We start from the raw sequence: 26,967 nt of genomic DNA, 5'->3' as shown, positions 1-26,967 counted from the left end.
GATTTACAGTGCTATTTCCCGGTGTCATGAGACGAGACGAACAACGATAACTCCGACGAAGACACCAAGGAGTTGGATAACTATTTAAGCAAGACGAGGAAGCACTATCAGCAACCACCGAGTCATTTGCTTACACGCCTTGCATGCATTCGACGAAGCCGAAGCCGAGATGACACGCCACCACCGGCCCACGGCGCTTCACCTCGCCACTGTCCTCGCGCTGCTGTCTGTCACCACGAACCTACCCGGCCTAATGTTGGTCCCCGGCGTTGCGGCAGTGGAGGACTTAGAGGCTGAGGACGTCCCGCCCGAGTGCGCTCAGGTTTGCGCGCCTATAGTACAGCTCACGGCGCGGTGCGAGGCACAGGTGGAGGCCCAATTCGGGAAGGACAAGCGGGATCTACCGATTCGACAATACCATGATGGATCGGTAAAGGACAGGGATGTCAAGGGAAGGATAGAACGGAGAGGGGATGGTAAGAAGAGAAGGAGAAGGAATCTACAGAGGATGCTGGGTCGGAGACTCAGCGGGAGACAGGAGCCGGAGTCAGAGGATAGCAGCGACGACGAAGAGGAGCCCACGGCGAGTCTGGCTCCGGGGTCGGGCTTCGCTGCCGTGCCTACGTTGGGCGTCGGGCGCTCAGCGAGCGCGGAGGATGCTGCGAAGGAGGCTTCCGAGAAGGCTGCTGAGGCGGCGGCGAAGAATGCTTCGAGGGCGTGTGTTTGTGGGGAGAGGGGGTTTGACGTTGCCGGGGCTGCGTTTGGGTGTTTGTCGTGTATTTCGCGGAATGTCACGGCCGTGGAAGCCAATGGGGGTGAGTTTACCTCTTGCAAGAGTCGAGACTGTTCACTTGGCTCAGTCTTCTGAAAGGCAGGCGATCATACTAACGATGGAGTGCAGATATCAGAGAAGTCATTGGAGAATGCGGCTTCGTTGCCGCGCCGGCCGCTCCGGTCCCGGCGCCGCCGGTGACGATTTCTACGACTACGACTTCATCTCCGCCGATAGTCCCACCGCCAGTGTTGAACCCAGCCGTGACAACAACGTTGCCGGCAAACTTGGCCCCCGCGCTACCCTTCTCATCGTCGTCTACCTCTTCGTCCTCGTCATCGGTACCCCTTCCCCCAGCGTCCGCTATACCACCCGCCATCCAGACATCTACCTCAACAACTGCACCCCCTCCCACCATTCCGCCGGCAGTTCAGACTCCATCAACCTCACCTACTCCGCCGCCGCCATCCGTACCCCCCGTGAACGGGGTTTCTTCGGCCCCGTCTTCGGAGTCCATCACGCCGGTGACGGTCTTTGTTCCACCGAATTTTCAAACGCTGCCGTCCATCGTGCCTCCGAATGATTTTCGTAACGCACCGTCTCTGCCTGATGCGAATGGAAACCAGATGAGTAGTGCGGAGGGGCGATCTAGGGTACTCCGGTTGTGGGGGGCGGGCGGTGCGTGGGTGGTTATTCTGGCCTTGGTCATACTGGGTTGAAGACGGGGATGATGTTATTGGCCAAACTCGTGTCTTAGAGCAAAGCGGTCAGAGACAATGGAGTGATTAAATAATCTGTCTTCCTTCGCTTGAAGTTTCAGTGGTTGAAAATTCATCCCTTGATCCCGCGTTGAGTGAAAGCGATGGCCTCGACTTGTTTCTCAAGAAAACTTCCATGTTCTCGAGTGAGAGTTGCGGTCAATCTGATGTGATTACATAGTCTATACATACCAACGATTGTAGTTTGACATTCCTTGGAGGCTTCGTTTGTGGAAAATTAGACTTGAGTGAGCTGACATTATGTATCTTGATACTTGCATCTGACTCCTCCTATTCGATACTCGTCCTGCAGTATTGGAGAAGAGCTCTACCGACCCAGTTGGCCATCTGACTTTGATATGGTCTAAAAATAAGAACATAAACCAAATTTGGTCTCATAGTCTTCAGAAAAGAGCCTTTCAACATGGATACATTTCTATCCTACAGTGCGGTAACCGTCTACCAAAAGCACGCTCTCGAGTATAAACTTTCGACACGGGAGAGCAACCGAGTTCTCAGGGAAGACCCGTTTTTCCCCTTTAAAACCATATGAGCAGTTATGGACGATACACAATAAGAAATTGTGGCACCTCAACGTGTCACAACATGAGAGCATTTAGGCAATGTTATTTGGATAACATATACTTGACCAATCCTCCTGCATGTGAATTGAAGACCTTAACCGCCACTATTGCGAATGAGAAACTTGCATCGCTTATCCTCTCCACAGGAAAGATTCCAAAGAACTCTTTTGTGCGACAGCTCTCGCTCCCTGGTTATTCATAATAAATCACGGGTTCTGCAAAATGTCTGGAATCCTATTAATGGTCAAAGCCACACCGCGATATTTTTCATGCCATTGGAATGCAACGTCAGCCAAGCTGGATTCAAGGCAAGGGCCGATCATAGCCCGAAGAGTGGCACTTCCGAAGCATTGCCGTTGCAGCACTAGGGGATGTATCCGCAGGCGAGAAGGCGTACTCCACTGGGCCGTGCGGTCCAGATGTGCCGTCCACTAGATGCCGTAATGCAGCCAGTGAGTTTCACGGCACTTGATCAGGCGAAACTGGAGTCATAACTTTGAACTGAAGATTTGTGTTGGTTGATCAACAGACATCATCCGGGCAAGTGGGAGTTTAGCGTGATCGTGAGATCGTTGGCGAGTGTTCTTCTGCGGATTGGACCAGCTGATTTGGATAAGTGTTGTCCATTACAGGCAGCTGAAAGCATCATTGCAAAAATGGCGGGTGCGTGACATGAAGTAGGGCTATTATTTAACCACCATGATCGTGTACAACGTTATTCGACTTGCTGTTCATTGGAAATTGAACAGATCAATGGCGCCAGATGGCTCATTACATCTGTGAGCGATGAACAGCGTGCGAAAACAAGATTGTCGGACGAATGCTGACTCTGCTCAATGAGACACTATTTCTATCTTGACAGTCGAATTCGTGGCTCAATGATAATGAGGCGAAGGCCCAATATCGAAATTCGAGATACAGCGTTCCACCTAGCCGTGCCAGTTCGAGAAGAAAGTCGGTCAAGCAAGGTGAAGGAGATGAAGGGACGCCATATTTAGTACGCGGACCCAAGGATCGGGGAATCTTCCTTGATATCATCCCACGGCCCACCGACTGGGTCTCGCCTTCATGTTGTTAGCCAAAGCTGAAAGAGGAGACCAGACTGCAAGGGGCTCGTAGCCGAGGCAAAAGCGGAGCAAAGCAACCATCAAACGAGGGCTGCCATCCGATATTCAAGAGAGTGAAAAACCACAAAAGTCAAGCATTAGCAAAATAAATCCGTTCTCAAAGCTGGCTTCCCCAGCCAGCTTTGAAAATATGTTGGGCTACGACCTGTTATGCTTGTGCAACTTTGCCTTATGGAATGGTCCTTAAACCATGACCTGGGAAACACAAGTTGACAAGACAGGGCATCCACATCCAAAAACCGTGCCGCTTTTTCTTGGTAACTCCACCGGGGCGAACCCCTTCACTAATACAGATTCGAATACGACGCCCGACCACTACGCCGTGGAAACCAGCCCTGTGAACGTCTGGATTGGTCGTTGACTTCCGGAGCGGGAGGCTCAGCCCCTGAGCGGGAGCAATCAAAGCGACACGTTTTTTCTGCCCTTGAAAGCTGAGAGTTGGAGCCCTCCAATCCCGAAAGGTATGCGTAAACGGGTGTGGAAAACTTGGAAGTGCTCGGCAACTTGACGGGTTTAACGCGCCGCGTGGCCAGATGACCAAAGACAGTCCGTCGCTCTGATGTAACGAAACTAAAAGAAGACCGGCGGCACTTAGGACTTTTCGTGAGCTGTCATCACTTGAAACAAATAGCAAGACACTGAAAGTGAACTAGAGGAAGAGAAAAAAATAATGACTTGGAGAAAAGCCGCTGGCCTAGAGAATTCGATGCAACGGTGCAGGAGATCTTTGCCAATCACGCCCCCAAGAGCGACCCGCTGAGCGCCATCAAGATCTCGGCGGCTTGAGTGAGACAACCCCTGTCTAGCGCGGGACAATGGCTCGAATGGTCAATGGAGAAAAAGAATAGGGGAACGGCGGAATCCTGCCCGTCACTTCAAAGAAAAAGAATCCACCATGTTCACGACATCCACTCAGACCACCATCAGGCCCCCGTTGTAGTCCACTTCGAGCCCACCTTGTCCCGATCAAGGGCCTGTTCCTGGATGTCAAGCAGGGGGTGGGCTTACACACATGCGCCCTCCGCTTCATTGGCCTCGGGACGACGACACCTTTGCGCGGACTGTACCTGAGCCGCCAGCCAACCGCCGTGCCGTTCCTGGCATTCCATGAACGAATGCGGACTTAGTGCGCATGTGTTTATGTGTTGGTGTGTTTGAGGTTCTCTGGGCCTGCAGGAAACATGTTCTTGTGCCCACTCACAAGCGCATATGTCAATGCACAAGTGGCATAGAGACATGGAGATGCGAGGAGTGGAACCACGATTACTTACGTATGTTGGCAGACGATGCACAAGACCCTTGATATATCTCCAGAACCGGCAGAGTCTGTCAAGGGGCCGAGGGGATGAGCGGGCTATGTATGTTCTAGTTCGTTCTCCATCCAGAGCCCCTGAACGAACCAGTGCTCCCGGTACTGCTCACCAAGGCTCTGTCGGTACGAGGGGATCCAATGAGAATGAAATTGCTGGAGAAACAGGTAGGTCGTAGACCCCCCTGAGCATCTCAGCCCGTCTCTCCGCGGGTGAATCGAATGGCCAGGAGCGAATCTGGGTCGACCGTCTTTTTCGGGTCGGTATAAGACTCATGGTAACCCCATGGGAGCAAGCGCCTTGCGCATCTAGGCCCTCCCTCTCACCTTCTTTCAAGATTCCTGTTCTGGTTTCTTAATTCATTCTTTTGTTCAAGAACAAGCCTTCGAAGTTCTTCATTCTGTTCACTCACTTTACAGTTCGAAGACCCATTTCTGTCGTTTCTTAATTGTGTTTGATATTTCCAGTTTCTGTCTTTCTGCATAGTTATTCCAAGTTATTCCACCTAGTTTCATATTCCTCATATCCATCCTTAGCCCACGATGGCGCCTTCGCTTCTCTCCACGCTCTCTTCCGCCCTCCTCCTCACGTCATCCGCGGCCGCTGTCCAGACCTACCAACTCGCAGACAGCTACGACTCGACCAACTTTCTTGAGAAGTTTGGTTTCTTCACGGTATGTTCCAAGTCGATAAGTGATGCATTAGAACTTTGGCTGATCATCTATCTAGAGCGACCACTCCACCGGGAACTACAACGATGTTGACCCCACCGGTGGATATGTCAGCTACAAGTCGGCAGCAGATGCTCAGAGCATAGGTCTCGTAAAGACTGAGGGCGGTGACCTGTACCTCGGTGTCGACTCTACATCTACCCTCGATGCCGCTGGTACCGGCAGAAGCAGTGTAAGAATCGAGAGTACGGCCAAGTACGGTCAGGGACTTTTTGTCATCAACTTTTCCCATCTTCCTAAGCCTGTCTGCGGTGCCTGGCCTGCGGTGTAAGTTCCTTTCACATTCTTCAGCCCATCCATAATGCTGATCAGATACCACCAGCTGGACCGTTGGCAACCCCTGGCCCGCTGCCGGCGAAATCGACATCGTTGAGACCTGGAACGAGGACAATGTGAACAAGGTCGTCCTTCACACCGACGGCACGCTCGGCGAGTGCCGTATCGACGGAACGAACATGACCGGCACCATCAGCAAGCCCAACTGCGCAAACTATGCCGCAGGCCAATCTGACAACGAAGGCTGCGCCGGTCTTGATGGCGCTGCCCCATTTGGATCCGCCGAGGGAGGAGTTTACGCCATGCAATGGACTAACACCGCCATCCGCGTCTGGGGCTTTACTCACGCCAACGTTCCCGCCGACATCGCGAGCGCCAATCCGAATCCCGATGCCTGGGGCACGCCCAGCTTCACCACCAGCACCTGCGCCGCTGACAAGCTGTTCGAGGAGCAGAAGCTCGTGGCCAACATTGACTTCTGCGGTGTGGCCGGAAACGATGGTATCTGGACCCAGACTTGTGAGGCGAAGACTGGTATGACTTGCAAGGAGTACGTTGCCGCCAACCCGACTGCCTTTGCCGATGTTTTCTTCAAGATCAGCTCCATCAAGTACTACAACCTCAAGGATGGCAACGCCACTGCCTCAGTCATCTCCAGCTCAGTTGCCGCTTCGACTGTTGCTGCCTCTACCTCTGTCGCGCAGACCGCTGTCGTCAGCTCCGCCCTGTCCACCGCTGTGGCCTCCGAAAAGCCTGTTGCGACTTCTGCCGCCGCCGTTGAGAGCTTGACCACCCGTCTGGCGACCTCCACCGTTTATGCTACCAACATCAAGACCATCACCTCTTGTGCCGCCGAAGTTACCAACTGCCCGGCCCGCGAGACCCCTCAGGTCGTCACCGAGGTCGTTGCTGTCACTACCACCGTCTGCCCCGTCGTCGACGTCCCTACCCAGTTGACCGTCATCAAGACCGAGGTCCACACCATCACCTCCTGCGCCCCTGAGGTCACCAACTGCCCCGCCCGACAGACTACCGTCACCAGCCAGGCAGTCATCCCGACGACCGTAGCCATCCCCGTCGAGAGCTATATCCCCTCGAAGCCCGCCGGCGGCGATGCCCCCATCACCGTCAGCTCTCAGGAGCCTGTCGCCGATATCACCACGGCCATCACAACCTACGAGACCAACATCATCACAATCACCTCTTGCGCCGCAGAAGTCACAAACTGCCCGGTCAGGACTTCCACTGTCGTCACAAGCAAGGTCATTCCTACTACTATCCCCGGTGTCCCTGCCGTTCCCACCACCGCCGGCTCCGCGAAGCCTGTCGTCACCGGCCAGCCTCCCGCCGAGCAAATCACCACCTACCTCACTAACGTTGTCACCATCACCTCCTGCGCTGCCGAAGTAACCAACTGCCCCGCGAGAACCTCTACCATCATTACCAGTGCCGTTGTCCCCAAGCCTACCACTGAGGCAAGCCAGAAGCCCGTCCTCACCACCGACGTCCCCACCGTCTTGACCACATACAAGACCAACCTCGTCACAATCACTTCCTGCGCCGCAGAGGTTACGAACTGCCCGGCCAGGACTTCCACCATCGTCACCAGCGAACTCATCTCCACCACGGTCCCCAAGCCCGTCACTAACCCCGTCGTCGGTGGTACTGCCGTCTCTGAGAAGCCTGTTCCTGCCACTTCCGGTGCCTCCACCGCCCCTGGCGCCGGTGTTCCTACCGTCGGTGTTCCCGCCTCCAGCAGCACCGTCTCTACCGAGAAGCCCGTCCTCGAGACCCCCGGCGCGTCAGGCACCCCCGGCGGCCCTCCCCCCATTCCTACGACCTTGGTCGTTGCACCGTCGGATGGATATAACGGCACTCTGACTACCGCCGTGATCCCTGTCGGAACCGGTTCTACCTCTCCCTGTGTTGGCGCCGCTTGCCCGGCAACCACCACCGGCCCCGTTCAGGCCGGCGCTGGTAAGCTTAGCTCTGGCGGCTTGCTTGCGGCTGTAGCGGCATTGGCTGTTTTGGTCATCTAATGTGCGATGCAATCTGCCGTGTCATGTAGAGAAAATATTTCCTTTTCTTCTGTCGTCTTATTTGTATACTATATGGTTCTCATAGAGCGCATATACCCTTCGGTTAGCATAGGAAGCGTCAGAAACACGCAGACCAATGTATTATTCAAACTGTTCATTTATGGTGCATCGTACTGAGTCACGCGACGCCCCTCCCACTTTGACGCGAATAGGGAGGCTGCAGATCGTAGGTAAAAATTCAGCTGCTCAATCAAAGGATATGCCTTTGATGCATGGGCTTGGAGGGTTGCATCCAACTACCTTGTGCAGATCGAAACCTCACTCACTAGGAAGCGGGCCGGACCGTAAGACCGAACGCCTTCATAAATAACCAGGGCGCATTGGACGCCTGTGAACCTTTCGTGTAAGTGAAAGTACCTCTGTGGCTCTATTGATTCTAGCTAGAAGGATAGACCTATTAAAACCTGCTTCAGCCCCTGAAATGACTTGAGGTAGATAGTCGACGCACATGGTCTGGTATAAGTATGTGAGCAAATAAGCAAGTAGTCCCTCGAATGTCATCTTGGCTCTAGCCAGCCTAGCGGCATGCCAGTGCCGTGATGTCTTGGTGAGACACCCCGCCTCCTCGTCATCAAAGCGCGTCAGGGCTGCGAGTGGAACGGACCCCAAATGACTGTCGAACGACGTCAATTGGTCTTTGAATATCAAAGGGTTTCCCCCTCACCTCGGTCAAGGCAATGACAGCGCGGCGTCCTGCATCTCGATTCCAGCGGATATGCGAGCCGTTTCTTGACATTGAGGAATCCTACCATAGTTTAGCGGATACGCCATGACCAGCTATGTACGTCACGAACGTTGGGTTTCGTAATCCCTTCCCCTCACATCGTGTAACCGCATACCGGTGGTGCAATACACCAGGATTGCGCCTTCGTGTCACAGGTGGTCTAGGAGATTTTGGATGTTTGGCTTTGGTCATAAAGTCTGCTCCCGCTGTCTGATAGGATATTTGTCGTTCTTGTTCTCTCATCAAATCAGTGTGAAGGCTCCAAATCCCCCGTTTCAGTGGAGTTCGTGATCTTATCCACATTTACTCGCCAACTCCTCATCATCCACGCGTCGACGTCATAATCATGGCTGACCCAACTGTTATTGTCTTGCCCGGAACGGCTGATAGCTCTCATCGTACTGACCAAGGAAGATCGCAAAGTAAGTTTTGTAGGCACGGCAGCAATATATGTGGATTAGAAGACTAACAATTGTTCTCTCAACTTCTTAGTTGCAGCAAAAATTCAGAATGCCTTGAACGAAGAACAATCGCCAAGATCGACGCAGGAAGGCCCATTGCGACAGGTTTTAGGTAATGGGTGAACTTCGTTCGTCAACTAAAACAAGATGCTAACAAAGCCCTTCACCCAGCCCAGCAAGACAGCTTCTACAAGTATATCAACGTACGTACTTGCTCATGTAACGCCCGCACTGGAGCTTTGCTAACTTGTAACATTAGTGGGAAGATCCTCTACGCACCCTTGGTGTATACATCGGTACCTTGAGCATCTTGTTTGGGGCACACTACTTGCCCCTCACTCAATTGGCATTGAAGGCGGCGGTCACTACTCTTGGAGGTAAGACTGGACACACTTACTCATGTGAGCCAATGCTTAAGTTTTCTAGCCGTCTCTGCTGCTGAGTATGCCAGCCGGTCCTTCAGTTCCGACTCCTTATCCACACGCCTTCGACCGAGACAGTATAGAAGAGTGCCGGAGTCTACACTCAACAACACTCTGAGAGATGTTCACGACTTTATTCAATACGCAGTCGTAGAAGCTCAACGAATCATATATGGCGAAGACCTGGGAAGAACGTTTGGCGTAAGTGAACACTAGATACAAACTTAATTCGCCATGTGATATAGAATTCAGTGACTAACCTATTTCCAGGCATTCGTCGGACTTGCATCTGTGTATGCACTCATTAAAGTCCTTTCTCCGTTTTGGTTAGCTGTAGTCGGAGTGACCGCCATCTTCGTTGCTCCTCTCGCAGCCTCGCCTCAGGGACGGCAGATCGCCCACGACGCCACTGTGCAGGCTCAAAATGCGGCAAACGTGACCGCTCAGAGAGGCGCAGAGCTCGCTCGTGATGGACAAGCAAAGACGGCGGAGCTGTCCTCTAAGGCACAACAAGCTGCTTCCGATGCGAGCACGACCCTCGGCAACGCTGCTCGGAGCGGGCAACAGACGGTCTACAACGCGACCAACACAACTGCTGGTAAGGCGAGAGACTTGCCGCAAGCAGGCAAAAATGCACTCAACAATGCTTCTGGATCTATTACATCGACCTTGGGAGACGTCAAGCACAACGCCACCGGCTCATCGGCGACCAACAACAGCCGGGCGTTTGATGAGAGAACTCGTCAGCCGCTCTCCGGATATGTCACAAGCACAGGATCGGATGGCCTCTCTCGATCGTCAGTCAATGAGACTGAGATACCAAGACGTGCCCCTTTGGACCTTGAGGGTCAGCTCTCTGCTGAACAGTCTGGTCTGCCTTCACTCCCTAGGTCCTTGCCAGTCAAATCTGATATTGAGGGTTTGGGAAATGGAACGGCCACGATTCTCCAATAAAAGGATGGATATGTCGGCGTTGTTGATCAATCATAGTTTCAAAGAGGAAAGGCCTAAAGTAGCTTTGAAGTAACGACTGTAAATTAGATGCTGCACGCTTCCATATTGAATTTAACATCTTGAAACTAGTAATTCAAAAAGTTTGCACCATACTTGTTAGCTCGTAAAGGGGTGAAGTCCCCGAGGCTTGGTTCGGCAATCACCTTGGTGAGGTGAGGGGCAGGGTGAGCTCTTGATGCGCCAGAACTCCATATTGCGACTCCCTTACAGGCAGTCTTTGGAGAGCATCTTCTAGTGTAATGAAAGCTCGACCTCCGAAATGAAACAGCCTTAAGCTTGAACTATATGAGGCTTCGTGATTAAGGCGGACGCAAGACTTATCGATGGATGTTGTTGATGCCAAATAAAATGGAAATGGGATGAGTGTTACGTATGGGAAAACATAGTTATTGTATAAATTTGGGATTGAGAAGTCGCGAGCCAGTTGTCTCAACTTGGTGCACGCAATGGGAAATCATGATTGCAGCAGCTGAGCAGACGAACGTACGACAGGAATGCCTCTTAGATATTGCTTCGCCTCATACTTACCCTGTATCGACTTTCAACTTGGTGTTGACTCAAATACCTTAGCAACACACCCTTTTCGGCTGGAGCTTAACTATCTCTATCGATGCGATACAGCAAAGTTCCATGTCCGAACGAATCATACCCACCCGAGTTCGGACTGTAGTCACCACCGCCGCCTTCAATGTTGGCGGTCAGGTTGCCATTGACAAAGTCACGGAACTCCATTGACCATGAGGCATTGAGACCCTTGACTTCCGCGTAGTGGGAGTAGAGAGCTTCATAACCAGGTCGTACATCAAATCTAGCTTTTGGGGCCACGACCTCCAGCACACCTTCCCAGCTACGATAAGGCGTGTAAGGAACAGTGTGGTTGGTATTGTACTTGGCAACATACTCGGCGCTAGCTTCAATTAGCGACCTGCCAGAAAATCTGGAGTGGGACAGAAAGAGAACTCACGCGTTCAGGATCTGGCGGCCAAAGGTGCCGAAGAGATCAATTCCCTGGTTCCAACCTTGTTGCCCGATAACTCCGATGAGAGCGATGCAGAGTAAAGCATGCCCCTGGTCACGGCCAGACTCCTGGATCTGCATCAGAGTCTTTCCGCTACCCTGCTCCGTGAAGTTGGCGATTGAGAAATAGGGCAGGGCACCATTAGCCACAACCTCGGGCTGGCCCGGAATCCCGTTCTTGAAGTAGTTGACCGCGTAATTGTACATGGTTCTGTTGTCGTTGAAAATACCAATCGCCATCAACGAGGCAATGTTGCACAAGTCCCAGTTGGCGTAGTAGAAATCCGGTTTGTTGTAGTGGTGCTCGAGGAAGTCGTGGTTGTACACCGCAAAGACGCCGTTCAACATTTTGCCAAAGGCCGTCTGGTTCTGCTTGGGCCAGCCGGAGTATCCACGAAGGAGCTCGGCGGCGTTGGCAAACTGGTATCCGTAGAGCCCTGCCGCGAGATATTTGTCTTCAGTGCCGTTGATATCGACAAGGGTAGAGCTCCAGCCGTCGAGGATCTTGGCTGCGTGGTCTGCGTAGGAAGTGTTACCTCCAACCAGCCATCGAATGGTCAACTGGTACGCTGAGTGAGCATCGCGATAGGCATAGCCGTAGTTGTTGGTGGGCGCAAAGGTGGCGTTTGTGCCACGGACAAGAACCGACTGCGGCGTTGGCTTCCACGAGGTCTGAGCCAATTTTCCGGCTTCTAGATGCTGCCAGGCTCGGTACCAGGGTTGATCCTGGGCTTGAACATGGTTTTTGATTCTTGCGAAATCTTTCGCGGAGTGAAGAGAGCCTGGATGAGCGAACGACGTATCATTCAGGCCATGCAGCTTCTCAAAAGGTGAAGCTGTCACGCTCCATGACAATAAAGGCAAGAGGAAAGCGGCCTCAAGATGCATGATGACTGTTTGAGACCGAAGAACTTTGATAGAGGTGCGATGCCAAGAATTGCCTCAAAAGTTGAAATATGAACATAACGAAGAGTCTTATAGATATCAATCTGATGATATGAGGGTCTCCCACCCAACCTTTGGGCAACATTAGGAATCTGATGGTACATCGTCAATACCACCCCAAAAGAGTGTGCATACACAGCACCGGCGCAATCTTCCCCGGCTGACGCCCGATCCATGCTTAACCCCACAAACGCGGGGTGATAAGACGCGGCGCGCTGCGTTGCGTGGCCATCCTCCATGATCGGCACGGGCGACACCGAGATCTCTCCCGGATTTCCGGGGGCGTGAGACCTGGTCGAAGTGCGCCTCGCAAACGAAGCCGAGGAAGCCTTGGCAGAGACTCATTTTCGACAAAATCGGTACCTCAATTCGAATGGCTCATTCCCCGATGCCGAAACAAATTAGCGAACAGGTTAAAAATTTCAGCCTTTGATTCCTCACATCATACTCCGTGATCAATATGTTCTTGTCGTGTACACTACAGCTTTACACTTCCACTTTGACGGGAAAATTAGCATAAAGAGCGAAGTCAATGAGCAGTTGTATTCTGTATTAGGGTCTCGTCGCCCGATGTTACATTCTCGGTATCACCCAGGGAGCTTTGGTAGTATCCACGAACTGCAGACCGAAGAGGCACGTTTCCTTGAGAGGTTCAATCAGCAATCTACTTGCAGCAACGGCTTTCAATCGAATCAAGTTTAAAGACTACAATGGAGAATAACAAAGACAATCTAGAAACCAAAAGGCGCTGCGTTCGAGTCGTTGGGGCAACTAGCTACGAGTTGATCGCCAACTACGGCTTGAGAGTTCGAGACAACCACACCTCCGGCCGGGTCAGTGAGTGAGAAAGTGAAGCTGCCGCACTGCTGTGCATTGACAAATAATAGCCGAATTGGATAGTATTGGCCGGCCGTCGTAGTGAACGTGTAGGTGCCGGCGCTATTGGTAACGTAGTAGTCGACATTTTTGTTGGCATTGGCATTGGCGAAACCAGTCTTGGCGTTATAGCCTAGCCAAAGATAGACACCATCATCGACATTACTGAAGCTGAAAGTATACGTGCCAGAAGTTGCCGGATGGAAGTATCCGATGTGTTGAACAATCATGAACTGGGACTGCCCGCTCGTTGTGGTTCCGTAGACGGTCCGAGTCGTGGTGGCGCAGAGCTGCGCAAGACCAATGGTCGTTGTCCGACCCGTGTTATCAGGATTCTGTCCAGAGAGCACGGTGTTGATGTTGAAATAAGTCATTTTCCAGTTTGCTTGACCATCAGCGCCGTTACCGTGAAAAGGGATATTTCCGGAGCTACTAGCAGTCTCTGTTGGAGCTTGCGCAAGACCATAGTAGGCCCAGAGTAGCCCAGGGGTACAGCTTGCGGTCGGACTAGTGGAGGACGAAGACGAAGTTGAAGTAGAGGTGGAAGAGGATGATGGTGTCACAAAAGTGATCACGCTAGTTGTGCCAGCCGGGTTGGTAGGAATTATTATTGTCAGTCCCGTCTGCGTACCGGTCGATGTCATGGTGGTCATGAAGCCAGTAATAGGAGCCGAAGTTAACGAGGAACCTATAGTGATAGACGAGCTAGTACGAGTCTAGATAAGAGCGTAAGACTTGCGAGAGATGAGACGAACAGACCCATCGTGTCTCAATTACATATTTCCTCTCATGTTATGTCTGGAAGCGGCGTTCACTACACGTGAGATTTGCTTTTAAGATGGGTATTATCTATCCAAGAGAGGTGTCGTAATGGCTTTAACCATCCATAGCCTTACCACACGTTACGTAACCTCGGTTATATAATTACTAAGGCCTACTTTACTTATACTTTTTATATTAAAACGAGCTTTATACCTATTTCTTATTTTTAATAAATAACTATTCTTTTTATATACGTTAATACCCCTATAATAACTTTATAATAATTATAAACCTAGCTCTAATTTAGACCCCTATATTTTTATTAAAAACTTATTTCTTAAGGACTATAGTTTATTATATTTCTTTTATAATACTATTTAACTTTTATTACGTTTATTAACTTTATTCTTAAATAAACTAATATTTTTTTAAAAAAAACTATTAATATTCCTAAGTAAAAGCTTAATTATTAATAAAATTAGTTTAAATAGTACTTTGCTTTACGAATTAAGGCCTAGTTAAAAAACGTCTAGGACTTATTAAACTTCAATAACCTTATTTTTTTATCAAATCTATTACTCTTTATTAAGTCTATTTTTTTAATTAAAAAGTATATTAAAATACGAAATATTACTTAAAATTAAATATATAAAATAGCCTCAATTAAATATTAATAAAAACTTAAGGAGTTTATTTAATAGTAAACTAAATAGTTAAAAAATAAGACTATAATTAAACCCTCGATTAAAAATACTTAAATTAAATAACTAGTTATTTTAATAAAACTAAAGATTATAATAATAAATTAGGTACGTTTTATTAAAGAATACGCCTCTTTTATTTAGTAAACCGTATTTAAAACGATCTCTTATTTATAAAAAAAGAGATTATATAAATTAATAAATTACTAAATCTCTTTTATAATTATTTAAAAAATCTTAGAAAATATAAAAGAGGAGCTTATTAATTTTTTAAATTACTCTTCTTATACTATAATTTAGGTTCTTAAGTAAAAGTACGTACTAAGCGATTCTAATTCGCTTATAATTATAAAAAAGAAATTTAATATAGTTATAAATAGGGCGAACTCTAGCGTTAGCTTATTAATTTAAATTAAAAACTTTTTTTTTAGTTTATTATTAAATAATATAGCTTAAGCTATTTAAAGTCTAAGGGACCCTCGCTTTAAAAACCTTTTTTATATAACTATACGTCGCTTTGCCCTAAATTAATTTAACTAAGAGCTTATTAAAATTATTAAATTAGAATAAAAAAGAGAAATAATCTTTAATATAAGATATTATACTAAGATTTTTAATAACCTTTTATATAAAAAGATAGTATATAATAAAAGTCGTAAATAAACCTCTATAATATTTATAATATTAATAAGTTATTTAAATTCCCTTAAATAGAATAAAGTAACTCTTAACTTATTTATTAATTACCCCTATAAAAGGACCTACTATTAAAAACTAATAAATTATATAAAAATAGAGCTTCCCTCCGACGGAGTAGTCTACCGGGGCTATACTATATATTACGTATTAGGGAAAACTAAGTATATTACGCTCTATACTTAATTACTAATTAAAACTCCCGACCTTTTACCGCCCGTCTAAAGAGCGAGCTATACTTACTCTAACGTATATAAGACCTCTTAATACTAGCTTATATAAGTAATTAGATCTTATATTATATACTCCTTTTTATTAAAAATTAAGGAGCCCTTTATATATTTTTTTATATTTATAATATAGCCTATATTAGAGGGATTTTTAGTTTTATAAAATATAATTTTTAAACTAGTATTAATATACTAAATTTTAATATTTATATTAGCTTAACTATTTATAGCGTTCGTATTATTACTTAGCTAAATTTTATATTATTAAAAAGTACTTTATTAATCCTTAAGTATACTTATATTAGCTATAATAACTATAGCGTTAAGCTAACTAAGGGCGCCTAGCCTAAGAGGGGTAAACTTATTAATAAGTATCTTTAAATAAGCTTACTAATTACTAACTATATACTAAGAAAGTAGGTTCTTATCGAGGTAGTATTTTAACTAGCTAACCTCTTAACTAGTTATTTAACTAGCTATCTAAGTAGTAGTTTATATAGTGGTTTTTTTCCGGCTTTATAAATATAAAAAATCGACCTTAATAGGATCACGCTTTTAAAGGAAATTATATAATACAGTATACTTTTTAACTATATAATATATATAATATACCCTAAGTATGTGCTTAATATAATATAGTAATTTTAATACGAAAACTATTATATAATTTAGGATAAGTAAGCTATTTTATAGTAGCGCTAACTAAAAAAGTCGATAATAAAAGTCGGCTATAAAAGTTAAAAGCGGCCCTTAACTATAGAGGTTCTAAACTTTAATAATAACGTAGAAGTTTTTAAAAAAAGGGCTAAAAGGGCTAATATCTAGCTATTCTTTATACTAAAGCTCGTAAAGATTTTTTTTATCTTTATTATTTTTAATATTACTTAAAGCTACTCTCTATTTAAACTAAATAAATTTACTAAATAACTTATTAAACGAACTTATTAAACGAACTTATTAATATATAAACTACTACTTTTTTAATATATAGTTAGTAACTAGCGGGCTAGGACTCTCTAAAAATGCCCTTTAATAGGTCCCCCCCTCTAGGGCTCGATAGATTAGGCCCCCTCGACGCCCTAGCTATCGTAACTAATATAAATACGCTTAAAAAATAGTATAATACTTTTTAATAATATAGAATTTAACTAAGTAATAGTATAAACGCTATAAATAGCCAGGCTAATATAAATATTAAGATTTAGTATATTAATATTAATTTAAAAATTATATTTTATAAAGCTAGAAATTTTTTTAATATAGGCTATATTATAGATATAAAAGAATATATAAGGGGCCCTCTAACCCTTAATAAAAAAGAGTATATAATATAGGATCTAGCTACTTATGCGGGCTAGTACTAAGAGGTTTTATATACGTTAGAGTAAGTATAGCTCGCTTTTTAAATAGTTACGTAGGGGAAGGTTAGGAATTAATAAAAAAAAAATAACGGTCGAGTTAGTTAATTAATATTTTAATTAGTAGTTAGGTATAGAGCGCAATATACCTAGTTTTCCCTAATACGTAATATATAGTACGGCCCTAGTAAATTGCTCTATCGGGGGGAAGTAGTAGTTTATATATTAATAAGTTTATTTAGTAAATTTATTTAATAGATTTATTTAGTTTAAATAAAAAGTAGTTTTAAGTAATATTAGAAGCGAGGATAAAAAAAATCTTTATAAGCTTTAGTATAAGTAGTAAATATTAGCTTATTTAGCCCTTTTTTTAAAAACCTCTATATTATTATTAAAGTTTAGAACCTCTATAGTTAAGGGCCGCCTTTAACTATTATAGCTAACTATTATAACTAATTATTACGGCCGACTTTTACCGTCGACCTTTTTAACTAGCGCCGCTATATAATAAAAAGGGTAGCTTACTTATTTTAAATTATATAGCGGTTTTTATATTAAAATTATTATATTACGTTAAGCGCGTACTTAGGGCATATTATATATATTATATAATTAAAAAGTATACTATATTATATAATTTCTTTTAAAAGCGTAATCCTATTAAGGTTAATCTTTTGCGCTTATAAAGCTAAAAAAAAAACCACTATATAAAAATAAAGCTTATTTTAATAAATAAAACGAAATTAAAATATATTTAACTAAGTACTGATAATACCTAAAAAATAATTTCCTACTTAAATTAAGAAAAGTATACTAACTTTTATATTAACTTTGTTTAAAAAAGCTAAAGTTATATAAAACCCCCTTTTAAATAAAATAATAATAACTAAGGTCGCTTTAAAAAAATAACTAAAATTAATAAGCTAAGTAATAAATTTTCTTTTAAAAAAACCTACTCTTTAAATATCGTAATTATAATTATTAACGTTAATCTACTCCTTAAGCTAAGTATAGAGGGGAATAGAAATAATAATCTTATTATTTTCTTTATCTCTTTTACTAACCTATATCTCTTTTTTAAAAATATAATTATAAATAATTATAATACTATTTACCTTATTAATAACTAATTATTTTTAAAACCGGATTATATTTAATAAAATAATAGCTTAAAAAATATAAATTTTAAAACGGCCTCTTATTCTATTATTATTAAAAAAACGAGGATTATATATAATATTTTTATAAAACTAAAAGGGCTTAAGATAGAGTACTTTATTTTTTATAATATCGGTTTTATTAAAAACTTTTATATAAACGTCGTATTAAAAGCTCTCTTTTAAAAAACTAATATTTAGTACTTAGGTTTTAACTATACCCTTTAGTTTAATAACGAATTTAAAAACGTTATTATTAAATAGCTTAAAAAGAAAATTAATTTAGTTTTTTTAAAATATAAGCCCTATTTATTTTATTTTTTACTTAGAAATTAGTTTTTACTTATTAATATAATTTTAATACGTAACGCTTAGTACCTACGTTCCTTATACTAATTAAAAAACGACCGATTAGATATAGCCTAGCTTTAGTACTTTAAATCTAAATATCTCGCGCTAATAATATTTAAAAAGCTCGTCCTAATTACTTAGGGAATAAGAATTAAAAAACTAAGCTATTTAAAATACTAATATTATATAACTACTTATATAGAATAAGTTATTTTACGACGTACTTTAAAATAAAAAATAACCTAACTTTATTATAAAATCTTATAAGACCTATTTAACTATTTACTAGTTTATAAACGAAATAAGTAGCTAATATTAATTATAAACGAATATTTAGGTAGGATCTTTATTTTTTTATAAGTTATAAAGACTTACGATATAGTATTTAAGGTTTTATATTTTTTTAAATAATAAGTATATATATAAAAATATATAACCGTTTATAAAATCTAATAAAACGTAAAATATATAATAATTATAATTAATAATAAAACTCGTTTCCAAATATAAGTACGGGAACTAAGAATAGACCTAAAAACTACTCCTCTATATATAAAAAAACTAAATAAAAAAGGGGAACGAGCTAATTAAGAAATTATTAATAAAGCGATTAATATAATATTAATAACTAGCTTACTAAACGAACTCTAAATAAAAACTATATTAGTTATAATCTATTTATATAATATTAGCCCTAGGTAACGTACTAATTAGTTATTACTAATTTAAATTAAAAAAGTCTAGTTCGCTTATTACTTTAAATAATAATAACTAATAAATATACTAAAGCTTATTTATAATCTACGTTTTTATTAAGAATAGACGTATATATATAATTATAAAGCGTACCTTTTTAAAAAGAACTATAAAAAAAGAATTAATAAAAGATGTTTTAAAATAAAATAAAGGGGATATATTAAGTACTTTATAAATTATATATTAAACGCTTATAACTTATATAAAATCTAAATCCCCTCGCTTTTAAAAATTATTATTACCTAAAATATAATATTTAATAAAATAGCTTTTTATTTAAATAATAATATTAAAACCGTAATTTATTTATTTAAATTAAGGATTATAATAAATAAAATTTAATAGTTATTTATAATAATCGAACCTAAGCTCTAATTATTTAGAATTATAAATAAAAAAGAGGCCGTATTAATTAATAATAAAAAATAGTTATTATTACTTATACTCGCTCTATAAAAAGTAAATAAGGCTATAAAAAAGCCTAGTTCGTTTTTAAATAAATAAAACGAGTAACTACTTATTTCTAAACTAACCCTAGACTTTAAAAATTTAAAATTAGATATAAACTTTACTTAGCTAACTAAGGTTATAAATAAAGCTATAAAAAAGTCGATCTTCTTATTAAAAAAATTAAAAATATAATATATATATAAATAGAAATAAAGACTTTTTAAAGCTTTTATAAAAAAGATTTTTTTATTTAATTAGACCTTAAAGAACCTCTTTAATAAACGAGCTTACGTTAAGAAGTAAGAGTAATAAATAACTTAGTTAATAATTTTAATATAGCTAATATATATAATTAAAAAGAGAATAAGTATACTAAATAAAGCTAGAGGTTAAAAAACTAACTATTAAAAATATTTATTTAAAACCTAAGTTAATAAGAATAACTTAGGTAGTACTCTTTTTATATTTAAGTAAAAAAAGACTAGGATTCTTTTTTTAATACGTATATATTTAATTAATAGAAAGTAATTAATAAGGTAACTTAGGAATATCGGACGCTATATTATTACGTTTATACTATAATTAATAAAACGAAGCACGTTCTACTGACCGTAATCTAATTTAACTAAATTTATATAAATTAATTAATTACCCCTCTAAGGAAGTAAAAGGATATTTTGAAAATATTAGAACTTTTAAAAAGTTAATTTATAAAAGTAGTATAGTTAAAAAGGTATTATATATACGGTTAACTACTTTACGCCCTTTAAAAAGAGGCGAGAGAGGGGGTTATAAACTTACTTTACCTCTCTAATCTTTTTTAAAAAAGTCTTTTTTTTTTTTTTTTATTTAAGAAGAGGTAAAAAAGGGGGCTATAAACCCTCTTTATTTATACTATCCTTTTAAAAAACGAGGACGTTTTTTTAACTTTTAAAAAGGAATAAAAGAGGGGGTTATAAATCTTTTTTATTTTTATTACCCTCTTAAGTAACTCGTTTAGTTATAAAGCTATTACTTGTTTAATAAAATAATTAAATTAATATTAAATAAATAAGGCTATATTATAACCGAAGTATAAAATAAGGGAATACTACTTACTTATTTTAAGCTTATAAGGGGGCTAGAGGAGCTACTACTCTCTCCTAAGGCTATAACTTTATACTTATACTTCTTAACTTCTTATATTATAATAATATAAGCGTAGTTTTTAGCTAATTATTTTAATAATATTTAAATAAAAACGAAGCCGTTAATAAAGATCTTTTTTTAATAATATATATATATATAAACGCGGGTATAAAAATAAAAAATAAGGGTATATATATATAATAATAATATAAATATAAGTTAAAAAGAGAAGAAAAGTCGGTATTATAAATAATAATAAAAGATTTATATATTCATTACCCTTAACCCGTAAGTTAATTATTTAGTTAATAAGAGGCCGTCCTTTAGTTATACTTTTTATTAATAATATAACTTTAAGATTATTTATAATAACGAATATAGAGGTTAATTTATAGCTAATTTACTCCTTATTTATAACTCTATATATAAACCGATTTACTTTATAATTCCTTTTATAAATAGATTTTTATATATATTAATATTTAGTTTTCTATTTTTAATAAACCTTTTTATAATAATATAAGTAATTAAGCGCGCTTTTTCTAAATATATATTTATTTAAAAGGGTATATTATAATAGTTTTAACTATTTATAACCTTATTATATATTACGTAACCTTAGTTATATAATTACTAAGGCCTACTTTATTTATACTCTTTATATTAAAACGAGCTTTATACTTATTTCCTATTTTTAATAAATAACCGTTCTCTTTATATACGTCAATACCCCTATAGTAACTCTACGATAAGAGGCTAATACGAGCTGCTAGGGCCAAGAAAGTCAGTGAAGACACATGTCAGCTGCCTCTTAGGGTCCCATGCTTTGTGGTCGGGCATCCTTGAACTTCTAATAACCTCTCTACTAATCGCTTTATGGCTATGCGTCTTGCCAAACATGACTTCCGAATCGTCACTTTCCTCTTGAGTCAAGACAGATTCCCTGCATGTGCCCTAGCTTGGCACGCTGAGCCCGGAGAATGCCGATAACATGTTATTTCTGGCGAGTCGCAAGTCTAGGCGAAAGCATTTCACATCACCTCGTGATCCGACTGCTTACGACGGATGCAGAAAACGAGTCAAGTTTTGCTTATCACTAAGTGAACCCACCGAGTGCACCTTCATTGTATGATGGTTCCGGATTCTGCTTGAAGAGTAAGCTAATGAATTACAAACCGGAAATTTTCTCAGCTACTGGGCTGATGTAAGTGAAGCTGTCTGGGATGGAAGATCGATTGATAGCCAGGTACATAAGCTCAAGATCAAGCTTGCCTCGTCCTCTCACAGATCTCAAAAGTAGCTTTCGCCTCTTCGACATCCTTCGTTTGCCATCAACTTTATTCTGTGCACTTCCTGCCAGTTTGAAGAACAACAATTTCCTATAGCCACGATGAGAAGAGAGCTTACGTGCGGCTTTGCAGCTTTTATAGTAACGGCTGTAGCCTTGGGTACGAAGGTCAGGACCTTGTCGACCAAAACGGCTGACTGCTCTGTAAGCCTTGAATACTCCTGATACTTCAACCGTCCTCATGAATCTGATAGACAATATTCCTAGTTCACGTCCTCTTACGACAAGCTTGCAACGTTACCAACAGGCCAGGTTGGAACCTCTTCTGTCAACTGTGGGCTGCTTGACATATACCTCATTATTCGCGTTCTAATTATCTAGCAGGGCAATCAAACACTATTGGAGGCACAATCTTAGCTTCCGAAACCATTGTAATAGCATCGGAGTTGACCTGGGTGCCAACTTTAGGTTTAGTCATTCAATCGTCAAGCCAAGGTCCTGCTTCAGAAGCTACTCAGACTGCCCGCTCCTCATCAACCACCAAAACCTTGCCTTCCGGAACTACAATCGTACAGGTTCCTGCATCTGGCTCTGAGAAGTTCATGCCTGTTTCCTGGCTGTCTGGAATGTTGGCTGCCTTGGCTCTGATCATGTAGGAGCATTTCCGGGATGCATGTGAGGTTGACGTTTTCTGGAGAATGTCGGCAGACTCAGTTCAAAGATGCTGAAAATCATCACTCCAAGTTTATCACTAAACGCGCTCAATATTGTGAGAATTTGCCAGATGCCGATGGTCTCCAAAATCAATTGAGAATTCTCCCTCTACTCTGCTGATTTTCTGAATTTCAACCCTTCGACGTGTTCATTGGCAAAGATGGGCACGAGATCGTCCACCATGTACCACCTAGGCTTCGGCATTTCTTCATGCATGATCTCCTCGCCAATCCTCAAATTCTCGAATGTGATATTCTTCACCATCCGATCTCGATCATACCCCATTATCATTGATGGATTGAAAACCTTTGAGTCTCTTAGGTTTGCCGACATGTTCTTAATGTGAACGTTCCGAATACCGCGACCCGGAGCAGTAGTCCACGTCGCGTTTTGCATGGTACGAATGTTGATAAGCTGCCCTTTCGTGATTCTCTCAACTCTGACATCCTCGATATGGATATCATGGAAAAGATTCTCGTCAGCAGCGTTGATGGCAATACATCCCTGGTACCATACCTGATTCTCTTCGTGGTCTAAGATATCGATGTTGCTGATACGAATGTTGCTGGTGGTTTCTGGTTTGGCAGGGTTGCCATGTGTACCCATGTTGATGGCATGAGCAATGTCCGGCAGCAACACACAATTGCGGATCGTGATGTTGTGTGAGTCACCATACCAGTTCCAGCGATGGGAGTATAGCGCGATGTTATCATCCGAGTTTCGCAAGAAACAATTTTCAATAGTGATGTCCGAAGAGCAGAAGAAGTCGACTCCGTCGCCATTCCCCGAAAATGAAAAGGATCGGTATCTGTTGATAAGAATGTTATGACATTCTCCGGCGGAAAGACTGAAGCCCTCTGCGCCAAGAGAAGTGACCCCTTCAACCTTGATGTTGCTGGCTCTGCTCATTGTGATGGCGCCGCCAAGCTCTCGATAGACGTACCCACCCTCTGGTCGAAGGATAAAGCCATGACCTTGCACAGAAGAATTGGATACGTCAATGAAATTCAGCCGACAGGTGATGAAAGCGCCACCGGCGAGATACACTATCTTGCCTGAAGGCACCATCAAGTTAATACCATCAGCGACTTTGGAATATGCCGAGCCCTGATTGATGCCCGGACCAAAGTACCAGATGTCCTCGGAGTCAGCCGTTGGCGCATCTTTGTCAATCTGGTTCGTCAAGAGATGAAGCGCTTTCCACTTGTCTCCGTTGATCTCTATCATCAAATCTCGTGGTTGATCGAGATTGAAGACAATCTTGTCGTTTTCGACTTGCGCCGTGATGCCCAGAGAGAGAGGCCGAATGACTGCCGTTTCAATGACACTCGCGGTATATTTAATACTGATTGTTGTCGGTGTATTTAAATCAAAGGAAGCTAGGGCTACCGTGTGTTTGTTGAATGTATGTCTTGTCATGTTGGCGTTTGCAACTTCCACTGCGTACGCCGGTATCTGGCGCCATTGTTGAGGAGCATCACCCGATGCATATGCTTTTGAAGGCCGGGCTTCAACGATGAAGTCTTGGTTGATTGGTAAACCGGAAGGAGCTTGGTAAACTTCGATAGTATTTGATGCCATCTTGTCAAACACAGAGCGCACCGTGGGTATTCGTGGATAGTGAGGAGAGGTGCCAATGAAACAGCGTGAGTCTATTGACTTGGGCAGAAAGAGTAAGTAAAGTCTGTTTTATTGCACTCAGGGAACTTCAATCGCTTGAAGATCATACGTTCTAGCGGAGAAACCTGCGGAGAAGGGCGTCCTTTGAAGGGTACTCGTAATAGTTCTTGAAGTCTAGGGGATGATGGAACGAGGGTTTTTGAGCTAAGTATTGGTATCCCTATCACAGGGATATTGGTCGATTGGTTCGAACCGTGGTTTTGACGAAGTAGGTCAATTGACTATAAATCTATACTGCTGCGTAGGTGTAAAAAGGAGGTTCCAACCGTAGGTTGGGCAGGCTGCGATAATCGTAAATAGGGCCCCTAATTGGCCCCTGCGCAGTCGGTCGTACGCCGCGGTCGAATTGGACTTCCAATCCGACACTAAGGTAGGTCTCTTCCTCGCCTCTGAAGCCGGGCCATCTCTCGGAATAGCTCCGCAGATTGCTCCCAAGCCCTGCTGATGTAATGTTGTAGAGCCAGAGTCAGCCCGCGTCTCCGTAGTGTTCTTCGAAAACGCAAAGGTCAAGTAGAAAATAAAAACGCGGTGATCGTCTCTTTTTGGTTCACATGTTAATCCACGTTTCCCGGCTTTCCCCGGCTTTTTCTCCAGCTTTTTGCACAAGGTTTATGATTCCCTTGCCTGTCCAAGGTCCTACTGGATATGCCCATAACAGAATTTCCTTCGGAGGGAACAAACTTATCGAAAATGTTGTCAAACAACACCATCGAGGTCTCCGGTTGTGTTTAATGCGCCTTCGGTGGTGTATTATCATAGTCTCACCTTACCAAAGCGCCAAGCCTGTCAGACATCGTGGAGAAACTTTGAGAACCTTCGACATTGAAATTAATGTCCGACACTTTAAATCAACTGCACATTGTGCTATCATCACCGGCATGCTCTCGAAGTCTTTTTAGTGCCTCGCAAAACTTGATCCCACAAGGGGGAACCGAGTAGACCGTATGCAATGTACAAAGACTTTGCTGATTTGTTCGTATGCGATGATTTTCGATGGAGATATGTATCTAGGAATCTAGGTATCTTGGGCTCAGTCGTAACTATGGTGGTACTTGTGAGAAAGTCTTAGGCTGGCAGCGGCTCAGGGGATTAGCCAGGCAAAATCAGAATTTGCGCCGTCAAAGAACTGTTCAGAGTGTCTTGATACTTCACCTGTAATCAACGTCTCTGTTTGGTTCTACTGTGATGAGTTTCGAAAGGGCTTGCGCGGCCCATGCCATTTGCTGAGGTTGTAGGTGGATTTTGCTATGACTCGATATTATCGTGATGTGGGTGAGATTGGGACCCGTGGCAGTCATGAATGTAGACGGAAGTGGCCCGCCCATACAATTCACACAGCCTTCAGTTCTCGCTGATCATTTCGCAACCATTGAAGCTTCTCAGAGCATGTTTCTAGTGAGAGATCAGCGAAGATCGGGCCACTATGGAATGGAACATCCGGAACATCGGCTGTCCGCAAAGTAATTGATCTGTAAGGCGAAATCGCATTTCGCCCGATTTCCCGTCCTACTGTAACGAAACAAACCTGTTGTTCTACCACGATTCTTTATCAAAGCAGACGAGTCATTGTTATTCCAGGAACCAAACTCAAATTGATTGAAGGCAAAGTACGGAATTATAGCCGCCGTTTAGTACGTCTTCGACAGACCTTCTGGCCAAAGCTATAAGTTGAGTGGTGTACAATGAACCGTGGTAAGGCTTTTGCTCGAACTTCACGGCCTTCTTATTAAGTACTGATTACCTACTTATCTCAATTGCTTACGCTATCCTACTATCCACAATGAAGGGAGGCATTTTCTTCGTGTTCATATCACTGGCTACTGCGGCTCTGGTCGCAAAAGACCCCTCAGGCTCAAAGGTTGTCCGGGGGCACCCCCATCCAGTCCGCGATGCCCCCCAAGAGTGTTGCTCGATGAGTTCGTCAGGATGTGTACGCCATTCTACACCCATGCTACTGTGTCTCAATCGCTAATAGATCGTCTTTGTAGACTTGCGTGGCGTACACTGTTGCGGTTCGTACTATGCGGGAATCAAGTCACTCTACCACTGCAAAGCTGATACCTTTACAGGAATGCGTTAAAGGATATTGTTTCTAAGGTCTCTTTCAAATCTTGATGTCTTGAGGCCACCCTTGCTATTAGGACCCTGATTTCAAAGATACACGCTCTCGAGGAACACAGACTCGCAGGCTGGGTCCGCTAGAAAAAGAAACAGCCCAAATGTGCAGTCCGTCTACTCGTGCTTATACGTTTTTCCCATAATGAGTCAGTCAACATATTAGAGAGAATAATAGCAGAACCACTTGAGCGATTCTAGTGAGGATCAAACTTGACATTTGTCTCCGGGCTCATAGGAGCGAGATAATACCGCTTTCTGAGATATGCACGGAAGTAAGGTGGTTATCGGTCGATTTCACGTGAGACTCAAGTGACCTCTATCCATTGCGGTAGCCAACATCACGCTTAGAGGCTACCGTTGGCGTTGGACTAGCTAGAAGTCTATTCTTTGCCATGAATATGTCAGGTGAGACGTGTGAAAGTTTACCACGCATGATTCGGGCGACGATTCACCGCAAGGCAA

General features: G+C 42.6%; 7 protein-coding genes across 7 annotated transcripts; 4 read left to right on the top strand and 3 right to left on the bottom strand.

Annotated features, from left to right (window-relative positions):
• Positions 1–169: 169 nt before the first annotated feature.
• Positions 170–1,491, top strand: CABS01_10262 (uncharacterized protein; the record flags this gene model as incomplete). Its single annotated transcript, XM_060543618.1, has 2 exons — positions 170–815; positions 902–1,491. The coding sequence occupies 2 exons, from the start codon at positions 170–172 to the stop codon at positions 1,489–1,491; spliced, it is 1,236 nt and encodes a 411-aa protein (XP_060399300.1).
• A 3,602-nt stretch (positions 1,492–5,093) lies between these two features.
• On the top strand, positions 5,094–7,597 carry CABS01_10261 (mixed-linked glucanase; the record flags this gene model as incomplete). Its single annotated transcript, XM_060543617.1, has 3 exons — positions 5,094–5,225; positions 5,281–5,549; positions 5,605–7,597. The coding sequence occupies 3 exons, from the start codon at positions 5,094–5,096 to the stop codon at positions 7,595–7,597; spliced, it is 2,394 nt and encodes a 797-aa protein (XP_060399299.1).
• Positions 7,598–8,727: 1,130 nt separating this feature from the next.
• On the top strand, positions 8,728–10,218 carry CABS01_10260 (uncharacterized protein; the record flags this gene model as incomplete). The annotated part of the gene is made up of 6 exons (XM_060543616.1): positions 8,728–8,803; positions 8,874–8,954; positions 9,014–9,045; positions 9,102–9,219; positions 9,269–9,465; positions 9,535–10,218. The coding sequence occupies 6 exons, from the start codon at positions 8,728–8,730 to the stop codon at positions 10,216–10,218; spliced, it is 1,188 nt and encodes a 395-aa protein (XP_060399298.1).
• Positions 10,219–10,872: 654 nt separating this feature from the next.
• CABS01_10259 (uncharacterized protein) lies at positions 10,873–12,183 on the bottom strand (the record flags this gene model as incomplete). The annotated part of the gene is made up of 2 exons (XM_060543615.1): positions 10,873–11,185; positions 11,243–12,183. The coding sequence occupies 2 exons, from the start codon at positions 12,181–12,183 to the stop codon at positions 10,873–10,875; spliced, it is 1,254 nt and encodes a 417-aa protein (XP_060399297.1).
• Positions 12,184–12,971: 788 nt separating this feature from the next.
• Positions 12,972–13,760, bottom strand: CABS01_10258 (uncharacterized protein; the record flags this gene model as incomplete). Its single annotated transcript, XM_060543614.1, has 1 exon — positions 12,972–13,760. One exon carries the CDS (start codon positions 13,758–13,760, stop codon positions 12,972–12,974), a length of 789 nt encoding a protein of 262 aa, XP_060399296.1.
• Positions 13,761–22,095: 8,335 nt separating this feature from the next.
• Positions 22,096–22,649, top strand: CABS01_10257 (uncharacterized protein; the record flags this gene model as incomplete). Its single annotated transcript, XM_060543613.1, has 3 exons — positions 22,096–22,197; positions 22,261–22,327; positions 22,378–22,649. The coding sequence occupies 3 exons, from the start codon at positions 22,096–22,098 to the stop codon at positions 22,647–22,649; spliced, it is 441 nt and encodes a 146-aa protein (XP_060399295.1).
• Positions 22,650–22,815: 166 nt separating this feature from the next.
• Positions 22,816–24,288, bottom strand: CABS01_10256 (uncharacterized protein; the record flags this gene model as incomplete). Its single annotated transcript, XM_060543612.1, has 1 exon — positions 22,816–24,288. The coding sequence occupies one exon, from the start codon at positions 24,286–24,288 to the stop codon at positions 22,816–22,818; it is 1,473 nt and encodes a 490-aa protein (XP_060399294.1).
• Positions 24,289–26,967: the final 2,679 nt, after the last annotated feature.

The sequence above is a fragment of the Colletotrichum abscissum genome (assembly GCF_030869225.1).
Source record: "Colletotrichum abscissum strain IMI 504890 chromosome Unknown Scaffold_26.1, whole genome shotgun sequence".
In the NCBI taxonomy this organism is placed as follows: domain Eukaryota; kingdom Fungi; phylum Ascomycota; class Sordariomycetes; order Glomerellales; family Glomerellaceae; genus Colletotrichum; species Colletotrichum abscissum.
This window is presented reverse-complemented; position numbering and strand designations above follow the sequence as displayed.